This window comes from Zosterops lateralis, assembly GCF_965231275.1.
Source record: "Zosterops lateralis genome assembly, chromosome: 5".
Taxonomy (NCBI): domain Eukaryota; kingdom Metazoa; phylum Chordata; class Aves; order Passeriformes; family Zosteropidae; genus Zosterops; species Zosterops lateralis.
The window spans coordinates 44559912-44574638 of NC_139766.1; the positions used below are offsets into that span (position 1 = coordinate 44559912).

The 14727-nt window shown below is 41.0% G+C and overlaps 1 protein-coding gene across 1 annotated transcript in view; it reads left to right on the forward strand.

Moving 5' to 3' along the window:
- Positions 1 to 3497: 3497 nt before the first annotated feature.
- GATB (glutamyl-tRNA amidotransferase subunit B) overlaps positions 3498 to 14727 on the forward strand; it is a gene marked incomplete at its 5' end in the record, with an annotated part of 42229 nt that continues 30999 nt past the window's right edge. The window contains 2 exons of the mRNA XM_083861854.1: positions 3498 to 3655; positions 5592 to 5742. Coding sequence (XP_083717980.1) covers positions 3498 to 3655; positions 5592 to 5742 — 309 coding nt within the window. The remainder of the gene's footprint in view (positions 3656 to 5591; positions 5743 to 14727) is intronic.

The window sequence follows — 14727 nt, forward strand, 5'->3', positions numbered from 1 at the left end:
TTTAATTTATTAATTTATAAGATTAGGGTGGTACTCACCCTCAGACAAGGTTAGTGGCACTGCACTTCCTCAGACATTGCCTCGACCAAATAGATTTACACAGACCTCAACTAAAACAAGCCCAGTAACCACTTCCAGCTCAGGATCCCAAGACAAAGGAGTGTACTGTGCACCTAAGTGAGAGTTTTCAGGATTGCCAACACCTGATTCAAATCACAGGTGTAGCCCATGCTCAGTGCAGCGCTCCCAGGCAAGACACATCAGGTGAAACCAGTAGAGAAAGGTGGTAATGCACAGGTTCCTCCTGGCTGAACCAAGGACACTGGTTCTCTTCAACAACAGAGCCTCTGGGGAATAGTGAATTCACCCTCTACACCAGAACCTATGTGTAACTTACATGTTTTCATTACTGTTTATAGAAATTGCCTGTGCATACGTATTTCTTGCGGTGTTTTATTTCCTAAGTCTGGCCCTTATTTTTCAACGCATGAGTTGAAACAATTTTGGTAAATAAAGTAAAATGGCAATTATGTCTCAATTAGGAAATTGGTGGCACTTTGCTACAAGAACCCTCAAACCATGAGGCTGCTCATATTACCCAATATCACCCATATTACCCAATCTATCACTGTATACGTGCATACACACGTGGTCAGCAGATCATAGGAGGCAGCTCTGTGAGGTCCCTAAATACTCTTTCCTGTGGTCAGTAGAAATATCCTTTCCAATCCTCCAGATCAAGGACACATTTTTGTATTTGTATGTATTACTGATAGATCGACAAGTTGAATCCATGTTCCAGATTGAAACAATTTATTGTCACTATTAGTTCAAAGTTTCAGGAAAAAAAAAGAAAATTTCTCTCTTTATACCCACAGACAAAAAAAAGGGAAAAAAAAAAAAGCTTTCAAGGTATACAGGCGATCCTAGGGCCCTAAAAGTTTGAATACATCCCTTACCATAGTTTGCTTCCAAAACTAGCAATCTGCTTCATTATTCTTCCCTGTAGGCCAGTGTCTGATGTTTTGATAGACTATGGATCTACTCTTCCAAAAGTCACAACCTCTGCTTCAAAATCTAGCAGAGATTCCTGTCTGTTCCTTATTTCACATGTTGAAATAAGATACTGTAGGCAACCTGTGCAGTCTAACAAACACCCCAGTCTGAATTTCCCATTCCCTGCTATACCAAAAGGAGACCTCACAGGCCACAAAAGGAGGAAGTATGTGTGCTAAGTATGAAGTTTGCATGAAAACAGATTTTAGAGCTCAGACCCTAGAAACTAAATTTCAGAGAGATCTTCTTTCAAATAAATGGGATAGACTGCTTGTTTACGGCTTAAGTGATATGTTGTTGGGTTTTTGTTCTCTACAAAATTCCAATTCCCTCTCAGATTTTGGTTAAATTCCTACAGTAACAAGAGACCCAGAGCAAACTGTCCCCTGGGTCTACCCTCTCTAAGACGTGAGTCTACATAGTACTGAATTATCATAACACAAATTTTTATGCAGTGCTATTTTCCTATTCCACACCACAGCATGATCTATAAACACACTGCAGTAAGGAATAAATATGTACCCTTGCCCACCTCAAAGTAAGCTTCTGGGAAAGGCAATTATTCCCTGTGATTGATCAGCTTCCTTTATGTGGATGTGTAGGCTTTCATTTATTACCTACTCAGTTACTGGCAAAAGGCTGCAAAGGCAAAGGTTCTTCTAGTGAGATTTTTTTTCCTGAGAAGGGAATTCAAATAACACAGACACAATTTGAATCACTAACAATGGCACTTTCCAGTCTTCCTCTCTCTGTAAGACAAGACCTAATACAGCTAAAAGTTCCAGAGGAATTGTTTGGGATGGATTTCAACCCTTTTGTGCTGTCTACTTCCTTCTAAATAATATGTGCAAAGGGCAGAAGTCTGTGCAATCAAGGCAGAGTAAGGCTTTAAGTAACATGCTTTTAATATTCATTAGGTTTTAACATCTTAGCGACTATTTATGAAATCTTCTATTACATCAGGATAACAGGCTTAAAAGAAAGTCAAATAATCTGAAATTTACCATTTTTACACCAGAAGAAACACTTTGGAGCTGTATTTAGAACCTATCCTGACAGCTGGGTTGAAATGACCCACCAATCCCTACATAGTATCAAATAAAAACTAAATCCAGAGCTCACGGAGGACAATTGGAAAGACAATTAATTAGTTGCAGAAATAAAAACCATGTACTAAAGCTTCAGTCTGAAAAGCAGTTTTCATCACAAGACATTGCATAGGCCCCTGCTAAGTTCAAATGAAAATGGGGTTTTCCTCAAATCTGAATTATCAGAAGTTATTGAATACTTAATTGGCTTAAAGACTACTAAACAGGCTTCATATTAGTTTACCTCATATGTGAAGAAGTTTCCTACAGGAGAGAAGGAAAAAGGCAACTCTAATGTTCTTTTACATCTCCACATGTACAAGACAAGCTGTGGTCAGTTCTTCTCTACTGGAAAGGAATTTTTTATTGGTCATTCTTCGTTGTACAAGGGAAGGGTATCTCCCAAGAAAAGGAATGTGACAAACTGATTAAAACAAGATATTGTACAAGTATCTACGGATCAGTGTCGTCTGAAGGCATCTCTCAACTGGTTCTTCTTATACAGCACTTCCAGGTAATTTATTTAAAATATAAATGCATCAGAAAATCAGTGCTATGAAACATTGTTTATAAGACATTTTCTTGCTTGGGTAAATGATCTTCTGCATGATTCAGAACCATTCAGCACCTCATACTGGATCTTGGGAAGTTGAGGGGTTATAAAGGGGTTATAAAGGTTCCAAGAAACTTTCAAGTGCCTGTGTGCACCACATTCCTCTGCTGGAATAAACCAGCCTCACGGATGTGTGTGTGTGACCGATCAGCTTCTGTCGGCAGCCACTGACACAGTGCACAGATGACAATTCATGTCAGTCCGTCCCAAGCCGCAGGCCTGTGGAGCTTAAATGGGAATGAACCTGAGCTCTTGTTGCTCGTGTCATCTGTGCAATGTGTCAATGCAGCTACATAAACATTAAAGATGTTTGCATATGTCCTGAACAAGACCCTTTATTACCACAGAGCATCCCCAGGCCCTGTCGAGACTGAACCTTGCTGCTCTATGCATGAGAAGTTAAGCTCCAAGATCTCAACTGCATCATTTGATGCCCAGGGCTTGCAAACGGCCGCCGATAAAACAGCAGCTGCTTTTGTGCCAGCGTGAGCCCAGAAGAAAATCATATACAACCCGCTTGGAGGACCTGAGGCCCCTAATGCGATTAAAACAGCCCAGCAGAGATCCCTATCCCCGCCTCAGCACTCCTGGGATAAGCACACGGCCTGCGGACCCGGATCCCGCCGGCGAGCGGCCTGATGGGAGTTGTAGTCCGCCCGCACAGCCCGCGCACCGCGCAGCCATCGCGGACTGCATTTCCCAGGGGCCGCTGCGGGCGCCCTGCGGCCGCCGGCGGGGCAATGGCGGCCGTGGCGGCGCGGGGGTGCGGCGGGGTCTGGCGCCGGGCACGGCGGTGCGGCGCGGGGCGGCCCGGGCCCGGGCACGGTCTTTTCCCCGGCGGGCAGAGGGCTGTCGCCTGTAACAAGAGAGGCGGGGCAGTGCCGGCGGGGAAGAGCGGGTACGGTGCCGGGACGGCGCGGGGAGAGGGGCCGGTGCAGCTGTTTCTGCCCTGGGACATCCCGCCCCTGGGGCGGAGCCGGGCCTGGGGCTCCAGCCGGGCTTGGGCACGGCTGCGGCGGCCGCAGGAGCGGGGCCCGGTGTAAATTCCGGCTTCTGAGCGGTGTGAGGCGTGCACCGGTGGCTGGCAGCGGCTGCTCAGGACGTGTCTGTCTGGCAGCCCTCCCCAGAGCCGGGCGGTGATGCCGCGGCGACGGGGCCGTGACCCCCGACAGGCCCGGCTGCGATAGGAGCCCGGGGAGCGGGAGCTCACCTGGGCCGGGAACCGACAGCGGGGGCCGCAGCGGCTCTCCTGAGCCTGCTTGCGAGGGGCATTCTAGCCCGAAAGAGGTTTTCTGTTTCAATGGAGTGTTGTGAGATTTGGGCAGTGTGTCTGAAACAGAGCGTTTTATTTCTGCTGCAACTGAAAGTCACGGCCTGAACGAGTTTCTCATGTTCCCTGCTGTCCCACCAGTCTCTGCAGAGCTGATCACTTCAAGTTGTGCAGACACCGGCAGAAGTGTGCTGCTGATTCTGTAGAGACCCAGATAAACATAGTCCTTGAACAAACGCGGCAAGAAGCTCCAGGTGCCTCATCAGTGTTGTTATTAGGATTGAAGGACTGACTGGTGCACGTACCTTTTTCTCCGAGTGTAACCCAACACACCGATTAAGCAGAGTCTGGTGTAATTTTTAATGCCATGATATGACAGAAAGGCACTTCTGAAGAATACAGGAAACAATATAATAAATTTGCCTCCAAAATGTAAAAGAAAGCCCACGTTATTTCCTAAACCTTGAAGCATTTGTATGATCAGTTGAAAATACTGAAGAATAATACTATTTCAGTGAAAAAAAAAAATGTATTAGCTCCTTTAAACATCTGAACCTTAATCTTTCATTATAATAGTCTTCTTCATAAAGCATCAATATAAGTGGCATCTGCATCACTAGCTTGGTGTTTGTAGGGATGTCCTCAGCTGTTGTAAGGCAGATGGAGAGCTAAAATCTTGGCAATATAGAATGTTCACCTTTGGAATGAACGCTGTACTTGATGTATTTGATGTTTTTCCATAGCTTGCTTATCTCTATCTATCTAGGTACTCATACTGCTGAAGTATTCTGCCACAGAAATGTGATTTCATCAGTGAAATATTATTTGTGCCAGTTCATTTGTACAAGGCCAGATAATTACTTACAGAAACTGTCAGGCAATTCATACTGTAAAGGTGACCTTTTTCTCTTGTCCATATAAAGGTTATGGATGTGAGAATTGCAATTACTTTTTAGATGATGTGGAGAAGCTTTATTCTGTGGAATACATTCAGAGAACAGTAGCTCTCTAGTTGAAATGATGATTTCTCTATTACCAGATTACTAATGTTTATGCTAATATTCTACTAAAGCTGCTCTGGAGAGCCACCTTTCCCAGCATGCAAGTATCTCTCTGACAGAGAATACATAATTTATTATGCCACCTGTCTGTTGGAGATTTATCAAACTACCTGAGAAGTAATTCATATTTATGATGATTTGGGGATTTTCACGAGGCACCAAATTAGGGTTCATCCAGCATGCAAGTGTGCCTCATTAATTTCTCTGAGATTTCTCATGTAAGGAAAAGTTAAAAGTTTTAAACCATTACATATTTTATGACATTCTTTTTTGCATATAGTGAACAGTACCATATAGTCCCCATAGCCTCTCTTCTCCAGTATCACAGCACAGCTTTTCCCATTACAGTGTAGATGTATTTGCAGCATTGTTTACAATACTTTTACAATTGCAATTTAATTTCTTAAATAAAATTAAGCATTCCTAATTCTTCTGTTTCTAGGTTTTCATTTTTTTTAACATCATCTATATTTAAATTCTCTTTTCACCTCTTTCCTTTTCAGCCTTGCTCCGTGGATACCAGTTGTGGGTCTGGAAATTCATGCACAGATCAGTTCCAACTCAAAACTCTTCTCTGGTTCCCAAGTCCAGTTTGCAGCACCTCCCAACTCTTTGGTATCTTTCTTTGATGCCTCTTTACCAGGAACTTTACCAGTAAGTTAAACTACAATTTCATTATGTCAGAATTAATGTCAGACAACTTTGCTTGTGTTTCTAATGTTTTATTCTTCCCAGGATTTGACTAAAGTTATATATGTGACTATTTTTCCTTACTTTTCTAATTTCTGTTTGTTTCATAACGTGAGATGCCTAGCATTGTTTCTTTTCAATTTCCTCACTCCCTAGTTATTGCCTCAGATACTTTATATCCTCTGCAAAGGACAAATATCAGGAGTGTCTCTTCAACTTAGTGAATGGATTGTGGTATTTCTTTGAGGCCAGAGAGGGTGTGTTTGGTTTGTATGCCACACAGGAAATTCCTTAAATATGAGAGATGCCTAAAGCCCAGTGAGAGAAAAACATCTTAGATCTCTGAGTGGCTATTTGATGTTGTTTTGCCATATGTTTGTTTATGTAGCTGTCATTTGCCATTTGGAATGTCTCACTGAGGAGTTACTTTGCATCCTGAGAAAGTCTCCAATTTAGGAAAGTGTCAAGCATTCCTATTTCCAGAGCAAAGCAATTATTAAAAAAAAGTAATCTGTGTGAGACATTGGGGATTAATAGGTCAGAATAACTAGCTAGCACTTAGCAATAAGGTTTATTAGCGAAAACTTAATAAGTGTTTGAATTCACAGCTTAATTATAACCATGATGGCTATGACAGTACTGCTGTAGAATTTTCTGAGTATCTAACAAGTTTAATATAAAAATAAAAGTTAAAAAATTATAACATAAGCTCTTACAATACAGTGAAAATAAATATTTAATAGACTTAGCATTGCCACATGCAGCAACTCTGCAGAGACTATAATGGGGTCTAATTATTTAAAGCAGAAACATTTCACTGACTGTATTCATTTAAGTGCAGTTTTGAATTCCAGATACAGAAATGTATTTTTAAATCTAGTTGAATCTTTTCATCATCATAAAACAACCTCAGATAATCTAAAATTGAGAAGTAATTTGTTGCTGGATTTCTAGGCTCTTGATATATGTCATGATCCTTAGAAAGAAAAAGTATGTTGTTATTATTTTATTTGTATTTCTGTCTTTGCAGATGTATTGAAAACTAAGGAAGCGAAGTTTAGATGCTGATAAAATTGAGACTTCGCTCTGGTTGCAGTGGCAATTCAGAGCTGAGTATCAGATCTAACTATGTGGAAATTCTGAAAAAATTGTGGAGATAATGTGAATCTTTTGCAATAATTTGGTTTTAGAAGAGTCTCGCTAAACTTAAGACAGAAAATTAGTTCCTTTCATTTGGGGGCAGGGCTAGGTTAGTCAGAAAATCTATAAGAGTTCAAGATTCTGCATTTGGACCTTCTACTTAATCTGTTAATGCACAGAAATTCTCTTAAATTGTCTAAAGCTTCTCTTCAGTCAAGTAGAAAAGCTGTTCTTGAGTGAACAAAAATGAGTATTTATGAGGAGTTCAATTTTTCTGTACATTCCTGTTTATCAAGGGTGCAATGTATGTTTGTGTCTTTTTATTTATAAATGAGGCTTTAAAATGAGGCTTGGTATGACCTTTGGTAGAGAAAATAACTGCACCTGAGAAGAAAAAATCCAGAATGGTTAGGTTAATTTTAAAGTAGTGATGCTGTGTTAGGTTCTGCTAGCTGCTTTTATCTATACAAAGAGAAGAAAGATTTTTCTTACTGTAGTATTGGTGAAAATAGAGTTGAAAGTGGATGTTACAAAATACATGTTCCTGCATGTCAGAATGTGATGCAAAATTCAATTAGTAGTCATAGCTTTATTTTCCCATTGTACCTGGTGCTGCTGAAAGACCAGCATTTGTTCTGGAATCAGATGGGCTTGTTTTCTGTGTGTAAATTTGCACATGGCAATGATATCTGAAGCAGAATTGGGTTTTGGTGAATTCTGAAAGATGGAAGGTCATTTTTGAAAATTCGGAGTATTTTTAGAATAAAACCAAACCAAAGCCATTTTAATAAATGTTAAGCTATTGCCTAGTAAGACTACTTAGAAGAAAAATATTTGGCCTTTCCTTTGGACTCTATTTTGTTGAAAAATTAAGAAAAATAGCAGCAAAGTTTTGACACAGTAGTTGTGCTGTCTCTAGAAGAGAATAACTGCTGTTTTAACCAGAGAACTATAGGGACAGTTTTCAGTGTCACAGGGATTTAAATTTACTGTGCAACAACGAGGTGATTGTGATAGAGAGTTGTCTTAGTATTTTTTCCCTCACAGTGGGACCAGAAATGATGGTGCTGAAGGGAGCTTTTCAGGTTGCTGTGCATTTCTGGGTCACAGTAAGTGTTGGTGTGAGCTTTTGCTGTGCTCTAGACAGGAGAGGTGAAACTAAAAGAATGTGTTTAGCCCTCCTCCTGCTTTCCTTTTTATATTTGCTTCCTGTAAGGTTAATACAGCTTATTTTATGTTTCTGGTGCAAGTAGGCCTTGGGAGGGTCATCACAGTGGAAGTGGCATGGCCATTTCACTGTGTTGTTCTCATAAAGTGCCTCTGAGAGACAGCTACAGGAGCTACAGAGGAACTATGCACATGCCCTCCTGTTTGGCATGAGATGGGAAGAAATTATGATAGAATATAGAATCATGGGATGGTTTGAGTGCCAGGGACCTTACAGCTCATCTGGTTCCAGCCCCCCTGCCATGGGCAGGGACTCCTTCCACCAGACCAGGCTGCTCAGAGCTCCATCCAGCCTGGCCTTGAACATTTCCAGGGATGGGGCAGCCACAGCTTCTCTGGGCAGCCTGTGCCTCAGCACCCTCACAGTAAAGAATTTCATTGTAACATCTAATCTAAACCCGTCCTGTGTCAATTTAAAACCATGTCCTATCAAGCCTTTGTAAAATGTCCCTCTGGCTCTCTTGTAGGCCCTCTTTAGGTACTGGAAGGTGCTGTGAGGTCTCTCCAGAGTTTTGTCTTCTCAATACTGAACAACCCTGACTTCTCAGCCTGTCTTCATAGGAGAGGTGTTCCAGCCCTCTGGTCGTCTTCATGGCCCTCCTCAGGCCCTCTCCAGTAGTTCCATGTCCCTCTTATGTTTGGAGTCCCAGAGCAGGATGCAGCACTCCAGGTGGGAACTCACAAGAGTGGAGCAGAGGGGCAGAATCCTCTCCCTTGACCTGCTGCCCACATTGCTTTGGATGTAGCGAGAACATGGTTTGCTTTCTGGACTACAAGTGTGCTTTGCTGGCTCATGCTGAGCATTTCCTCAACCAACACCCCCAAGTCCTTCTCCTTGGGGCTGCTGTCAATCCATTCTCTGCCCAGCCTGTATTGATGCTTGGGATTGCCCCAGTCCAGGTGCAGGACTTTGCACTTGACCTTGTTGCACAGGCCCACTTCTCAAGCCTGCCCAGATCTCTCTGGGAGGCATCCCTGCCCTCCAGTGTGTTAACCACACCACACAGTTCGTTGTCATCAGCAAACTTGCTGAGAATGTGCCTGATCCCACTGTCCCTGTCGCTGACAAAGATATTAAACAGCTCTGGTCCCAGCCAAGACCACTTAACACCACTTGTCACTGGTCTCCACTTAGATACTGAACAGGTGACCACAGCTCTTTTAGTGCCACCATCCAGCCAGTTCCTTGTCCACTGACATTTTGGGACTACGTCTGACAACATACACTTCATTTCACGTAAGGAAATTTGCAAAAACCTGGAGTTTTTACCATGTGAATGGACTTAGCAATGATCTTGGCTTGGTATCTTCAGAAAACCTATGCTATACATGGTAACAAATACTGCATTAGACTGCAGACTGGACTAAAATTCTTCTGAGGATCTGCATAGGTGGTTGCCCTCCCAATCTGATTTAGCCTCTGAAATTTCTGAGAGGCTTTAAAAAGGTTTTTAGAGCTAAAACTGGGCTCACAGAAAGAGAATCCATGATTATCTATTTTCATGATGGAGGTGGCTGACTAAAAGTTAATTATAGCTCAGCCACAGAAATAAGATAGTAGATCTAGCAGCTAAAGGCTGAAACCTTTTGTCAGTGCTTAGTCTTTGTCGCACATTTAACGTTTGTCTCCTGCATGACTGAAGTGAAACCATGATCCTATTGTAGGCAATTCTTTGTAGGCAAGTATATAAAGAAATAATCTAGGATTTACATAATCAAAGTTTAAATTAATAAGATTTGAATGAATATTAGCCCTACAGTCTTAAATATTCCAATTTTTTTATATCTTCTCATACATTTGAATTTCATTCTCCTCTTAGTGTGAACAGCATCTGTTTTATCTTTTTTTTACAACAGACTTTTCAGAAACACTTGGGGCAACCCGATCACTCCTTTACATGGAAGAGAGCAGTGCCAGAGCAGCTATCAGCCCTTGTTCCTTCTGGCATTGCACCTCTGGCACATTCAGCTCCAAACTTGGGCTTGTCCAAAGCTGGCAGATGCCGGCACAGCACTGGGCAGTCACTGAGAGTTCCTGGATCAGGCTGTTGCCTTGCAATGCTGGGCTACTGGGGGTTCTGCCCAGGCATGTGGCAGGGCTAATACCCAGTTTGGGATTATAGTGGGTGTTTCCATCTCTTCTTGGCAGTGGCAGGTACCCAGTGTTTTTCCAGATGTTTTGGGTGATGGATTTACCAGACTTAAATAACATCTACAGTTCATCAGAATATACAGGATTTATCTGATGCATTTGCTTTCAAAGGCTCTGAGAGGCTTGTGTGAGATTTTGGTGGATCTGTCTGTCAGCTATTCAAACTGGAACAGAAACAGCATTTGAGACCAGAATTTATACTTTACAGCTTAAAACTAGATTTTTTTAAAAATATATATCCTGTGCCTGTTAAATCTGGTGATTGCAACAGCTGCTTTACCAACTTGTGATTTCAGTTTTGTTTTGACATTCCTGCTGGCATGCATGTGAATTTGCTCCCTTCTTGTACTACTTTGTTTTGAAAAAAAGCCTGCTTCTTAGCTTGACTTTTGATAACTGCAGTTTTAATTGTGTGCACTTTTCATGGGGAACTGAATAATCTCCTGATCATTGTATGGATATTTTTTTAGCTTCCATTATATAGAGTTTCTTCTTTTCTTTGAAACCATATGATGGCCAGGTTTTTGTAACCATGAGCTCTCCTCTAAAAATAAATTAGTGGCAATTCCTGATGAAAAAAAAGTGAGATCATGCTTGTTTTAAGCCGTTTACCTATGGTTCATTTAAACCCCTCATTACTTAATTCACTAAAACTGTAGTTTACTTAGGAGAAAGAAAGAAAAGAGGACTTCTTTTTTTTTCTTTTCTTTTTTTTTTTTAATAGAATTTGATGCTACCTTTCTGTTGCAGTCCTTTCTTTCCTGATAATATTTGGGTTTGCAACATGCATTGAATGGTCAGTGCTTGAGAGACTTTCTTGCTCACAGAGTCCCAGCTTGCTGGGCTTGCAGTCCAGAAAGCTTCTATACAGACAATCCCAAATAATTTAGAAAAAGACTAGAGGAGTGAATTAGGATTTTAAACCATTGCTCCCTGAGGATTTGGGGTTCATAGACTCCTAAATGTTCAAGTTCATGGTGAATTAAAACCTGCCTACATAATTTCAAACTATTAATCAGTTCAAAGCTGTTGTACTGGTCAGAAAAGGCCTTTGAAAGGTTATAAGGTGTTGGTTTCAGGAGTTTTTCAGGACTGGGTTATGGTGCAGGTTGTTTCCCATTCTATTTCTTTGTGTTCATAGGATCATTCACAGCCCCAGGGTTACCTCTGGAACCAAACTCCTTCACTGCCCTCTGAGAAATGTTATAGTTCCTCCATTACTGCAGTTACTTAGCTCAACTTTATACCATACTTAGGCCATTTTGTCTGGTGACATGTCTGCTCTTGTGTATTGAAGTGTTTTGTGACATTTGTTGCTCCTCTCTTAATCTTTGAAGGAGTCTCTTGTAACATTTTCTTTCACTTTTTGCTATTTGTCTCATTTATTCGTGAGTATTTCTGACCCTCATTCTGGGTGTTTTCATCTTTTTGTCAAGGCTAACAATTCAGGTTGGGCTATCTCCTTAGCACTTCAGTAAGTGTTGAACTTCTGTTCTTGTTGGCTTTACTGTTCATCCTAAACAGGTCACTGTGGCTGATGCAAACTTGCCAATTAGAATGGCATTAAATTGATAGAACATCTTGTTATCACCTATTTCACTAGATCCTTTAATGCATCAGTAATGTTGCCTGTGTATTTTGTCTAGTTTCCTTTTGTGTTGTTTATTTGTAATCGCTTTACTTTTTGTTTTACACAGGTATTTTTCTGCTTAGTGAGGGAGCAGGAGTTGGCAGTATCTTGTTTCCTTTCTTCCACACAGTCCTATTTACTGCAGTTATTCTACCATCTTTGACACTTTTGGACAGCAAAACCACTGCATGACGTAGCAGTGTCCTCCCTTTTGAATTCATTTGGAAATTGCTGCTGAAATGCAAATTAGCTTTTTGCAGTAGCTTTTCTCAATGGGCTAGGAATTTCTTTAAGTTGGACCTAAGAGGGGTTTTATTGTTGCAAATTTCTATTACCTCTATTATCAGTCACTGTAACTGTTCTGGCATCCTTAAGTTTTTGATTTGATTTCATTTTCTCACAGTATGTTGACACTCTGGTTCCAGGTGACTCCATTTGAGGAAATCCAAGGTGGTATGTTGTATATATGTGTACGTAAGCAGTGCTCTCTTAAGCAAAAGTTTCATGGTTCTACCAATTTCTTAGCATTTTAACTTTGCAAACAGACCTCTTGCTGCTTCATTCTTCTTCTTAGCAATTGCTTCTTTGAAGAGTTTTTCATTAGAAGGTGTTTAGGGAAGCATTGTCCGACAGTAATGACAGATAATTGTAGACTGGGTCTTTGTTATCTTCATGGTTAGCTGTCTGGTGAGTAATGTTGCATAACTGTCAGGTTTTTGTGTTTTGTTTGAAACTTATCTTGGCTCAATTAGGCTGTAATTGGTTCCTGGGGTAAAATTAATTTCTTTGTGTTCTCTCTGAATATCAGTCACCTTGCCATCTTAAATATGACCATATTGTATTTTGAGAGGATTATGTAAACTTCTGCAAGTGATGTTTATTAGTTACATATGCAGATTTTGCCACAAGGACTATTGTTTTCTATACAGAAATGCTTGTTTTGCAGTTTTGCTGCCAAGTTCAGCCGAATTTTCCTCCAAAACATTTCAGGCTTGTAGAGGCTTGTTATGAATATATTAGCAAACCTATGAAGAAGGAATTATCGATTTAGTCTCCCCACTGATCTCAGCTTTTTTGGGGCTGCTGCTCTTCAGATACTTGTGACATTTTATACTAATTTTGGGATGTTTGATGAAATGAGGAGAAGATGGGGGAGCCATGGGAGAGAGAGTTTTGGGGTCACTGCTTGGTAAAACTAACTAAGGATGTTATTTAAAGGAAATTAGTCTCTGTTGGTTCTACTCTTGCAGAACAACTTTGTTAAAAGCAAATAATTCCCTTTCGCTCTCTTGAAATTTCCCTCAAATAATTTCTTAATAGCTCTTTGCAAGACTTTTTGCATTATGTTGCTGACTGCTTTCCAGAATTAGTATAATCTTCTATCTATGTGTAAAAGACCCCTTCTGCTTTACTCTTAATTTGTATATTGTCTTAAGAGATCTGGATCAGCCTGCAGGGAAAGATGGCTGAGAAGAAATAAGCATGTTTTGGGAGATAGCTGTTGGAGAAAAAAGGAATCAGGGAGTTGGAGCAAAGGGCTGAGAGTTTAGTGTGTGTTTAGTGTGGGCTCTCAGACACAGAAAAATTGCAAGAAGGAGCAGAGGGCAGATAGCCAAGACTCAGAAATAATAGAAAATGACAGTAAATGGGTATCAAAGATCAGAATTTACAGCTCAGAAAACCACAGAGCTGGCTCTCAGCAAGCCTACAAGCAAAGGACCATCTGCAAGGAGAAACAGGGTAAGAGCTGGTTTCCAGACTCTTTTGTCCTAAATGCTCTGAGTGTCTTCATTTAAGAAATTGAACTAAACATAAATGTTTATGTTGAAGATGGCAGATGATATTCACGTGCAAAAGTTTTTTTCTGGAACTCAGTGTAGGAAGAAATATCTGAGATGGTTCTCATTAAACATCTTGTTGCCTTTGGATTTGATCATAGTCTGTGACTCAAGTTTTAGCCATTCCTCAGTCCCCTACCTCCAGCAGCAGTGGAATATTATCACTGGATCTTCCTGCACAAAACATGCCATGGATCAGGTAGCGTTAGCAGTGATTTAAATTTCAGCTGGCATTAGAGAGGGAGCATCCTTAGGACAGGTGAAAAAACACCGTGTGGCAGATGCAGAAGACTAATGTCAACAAGGAGAGCATGGATGTTAGAGAGGTCCTGGACTTCTTTATGAGAATGCCACATAAGCACAGCATTTGGTTATGAATTTCATGAACTACTGTATCACCATTGCATTGTCCTGTCTTCTCTGTGGGTTCTCCTTGGAACTGGTTCTGTGAGGTAGAATTTTATTTGTTTTTAGATGCTGCTGATGGGATCAGAGATATGTTTTGAATTGGTTGCTTCCTGGAAAACAAATTTGTTCTATTGAGACCATCGAGCACTTTGCCCACACAGTGGTCTGAATGGATTTTTCCTTCTGTGTTTCTTCTAGCAATTCCTGTTGGGCTGAGAAACCTTCAAGTCTGTAATTTTTGAAATATCTTTGTATCTGGTGTTACCTTCTGTTTTTCTTGCTCTCAGGGGTCAGCATTTCCCCCTACTGCTGCTGGTAGTACTGTTTTTCTGGTCATCATTGACACTGGAGGATGCTTCCTCCATCCTGAGCCTTGTGACACAAGCTTTCAGCCTTTGAGAAAGTGTGCCCTCTTACTCTGCTGAGTACACCTGAAGTAATGTGTTTGGGAGCTGGGTACTTCTTGATGGCATTCATATCTAAAAACTGCCTGGTTTTTAGATATGAATGGAATCATTGTGTGCTGTGTCACCACAACCCAACTTTGGCACTAG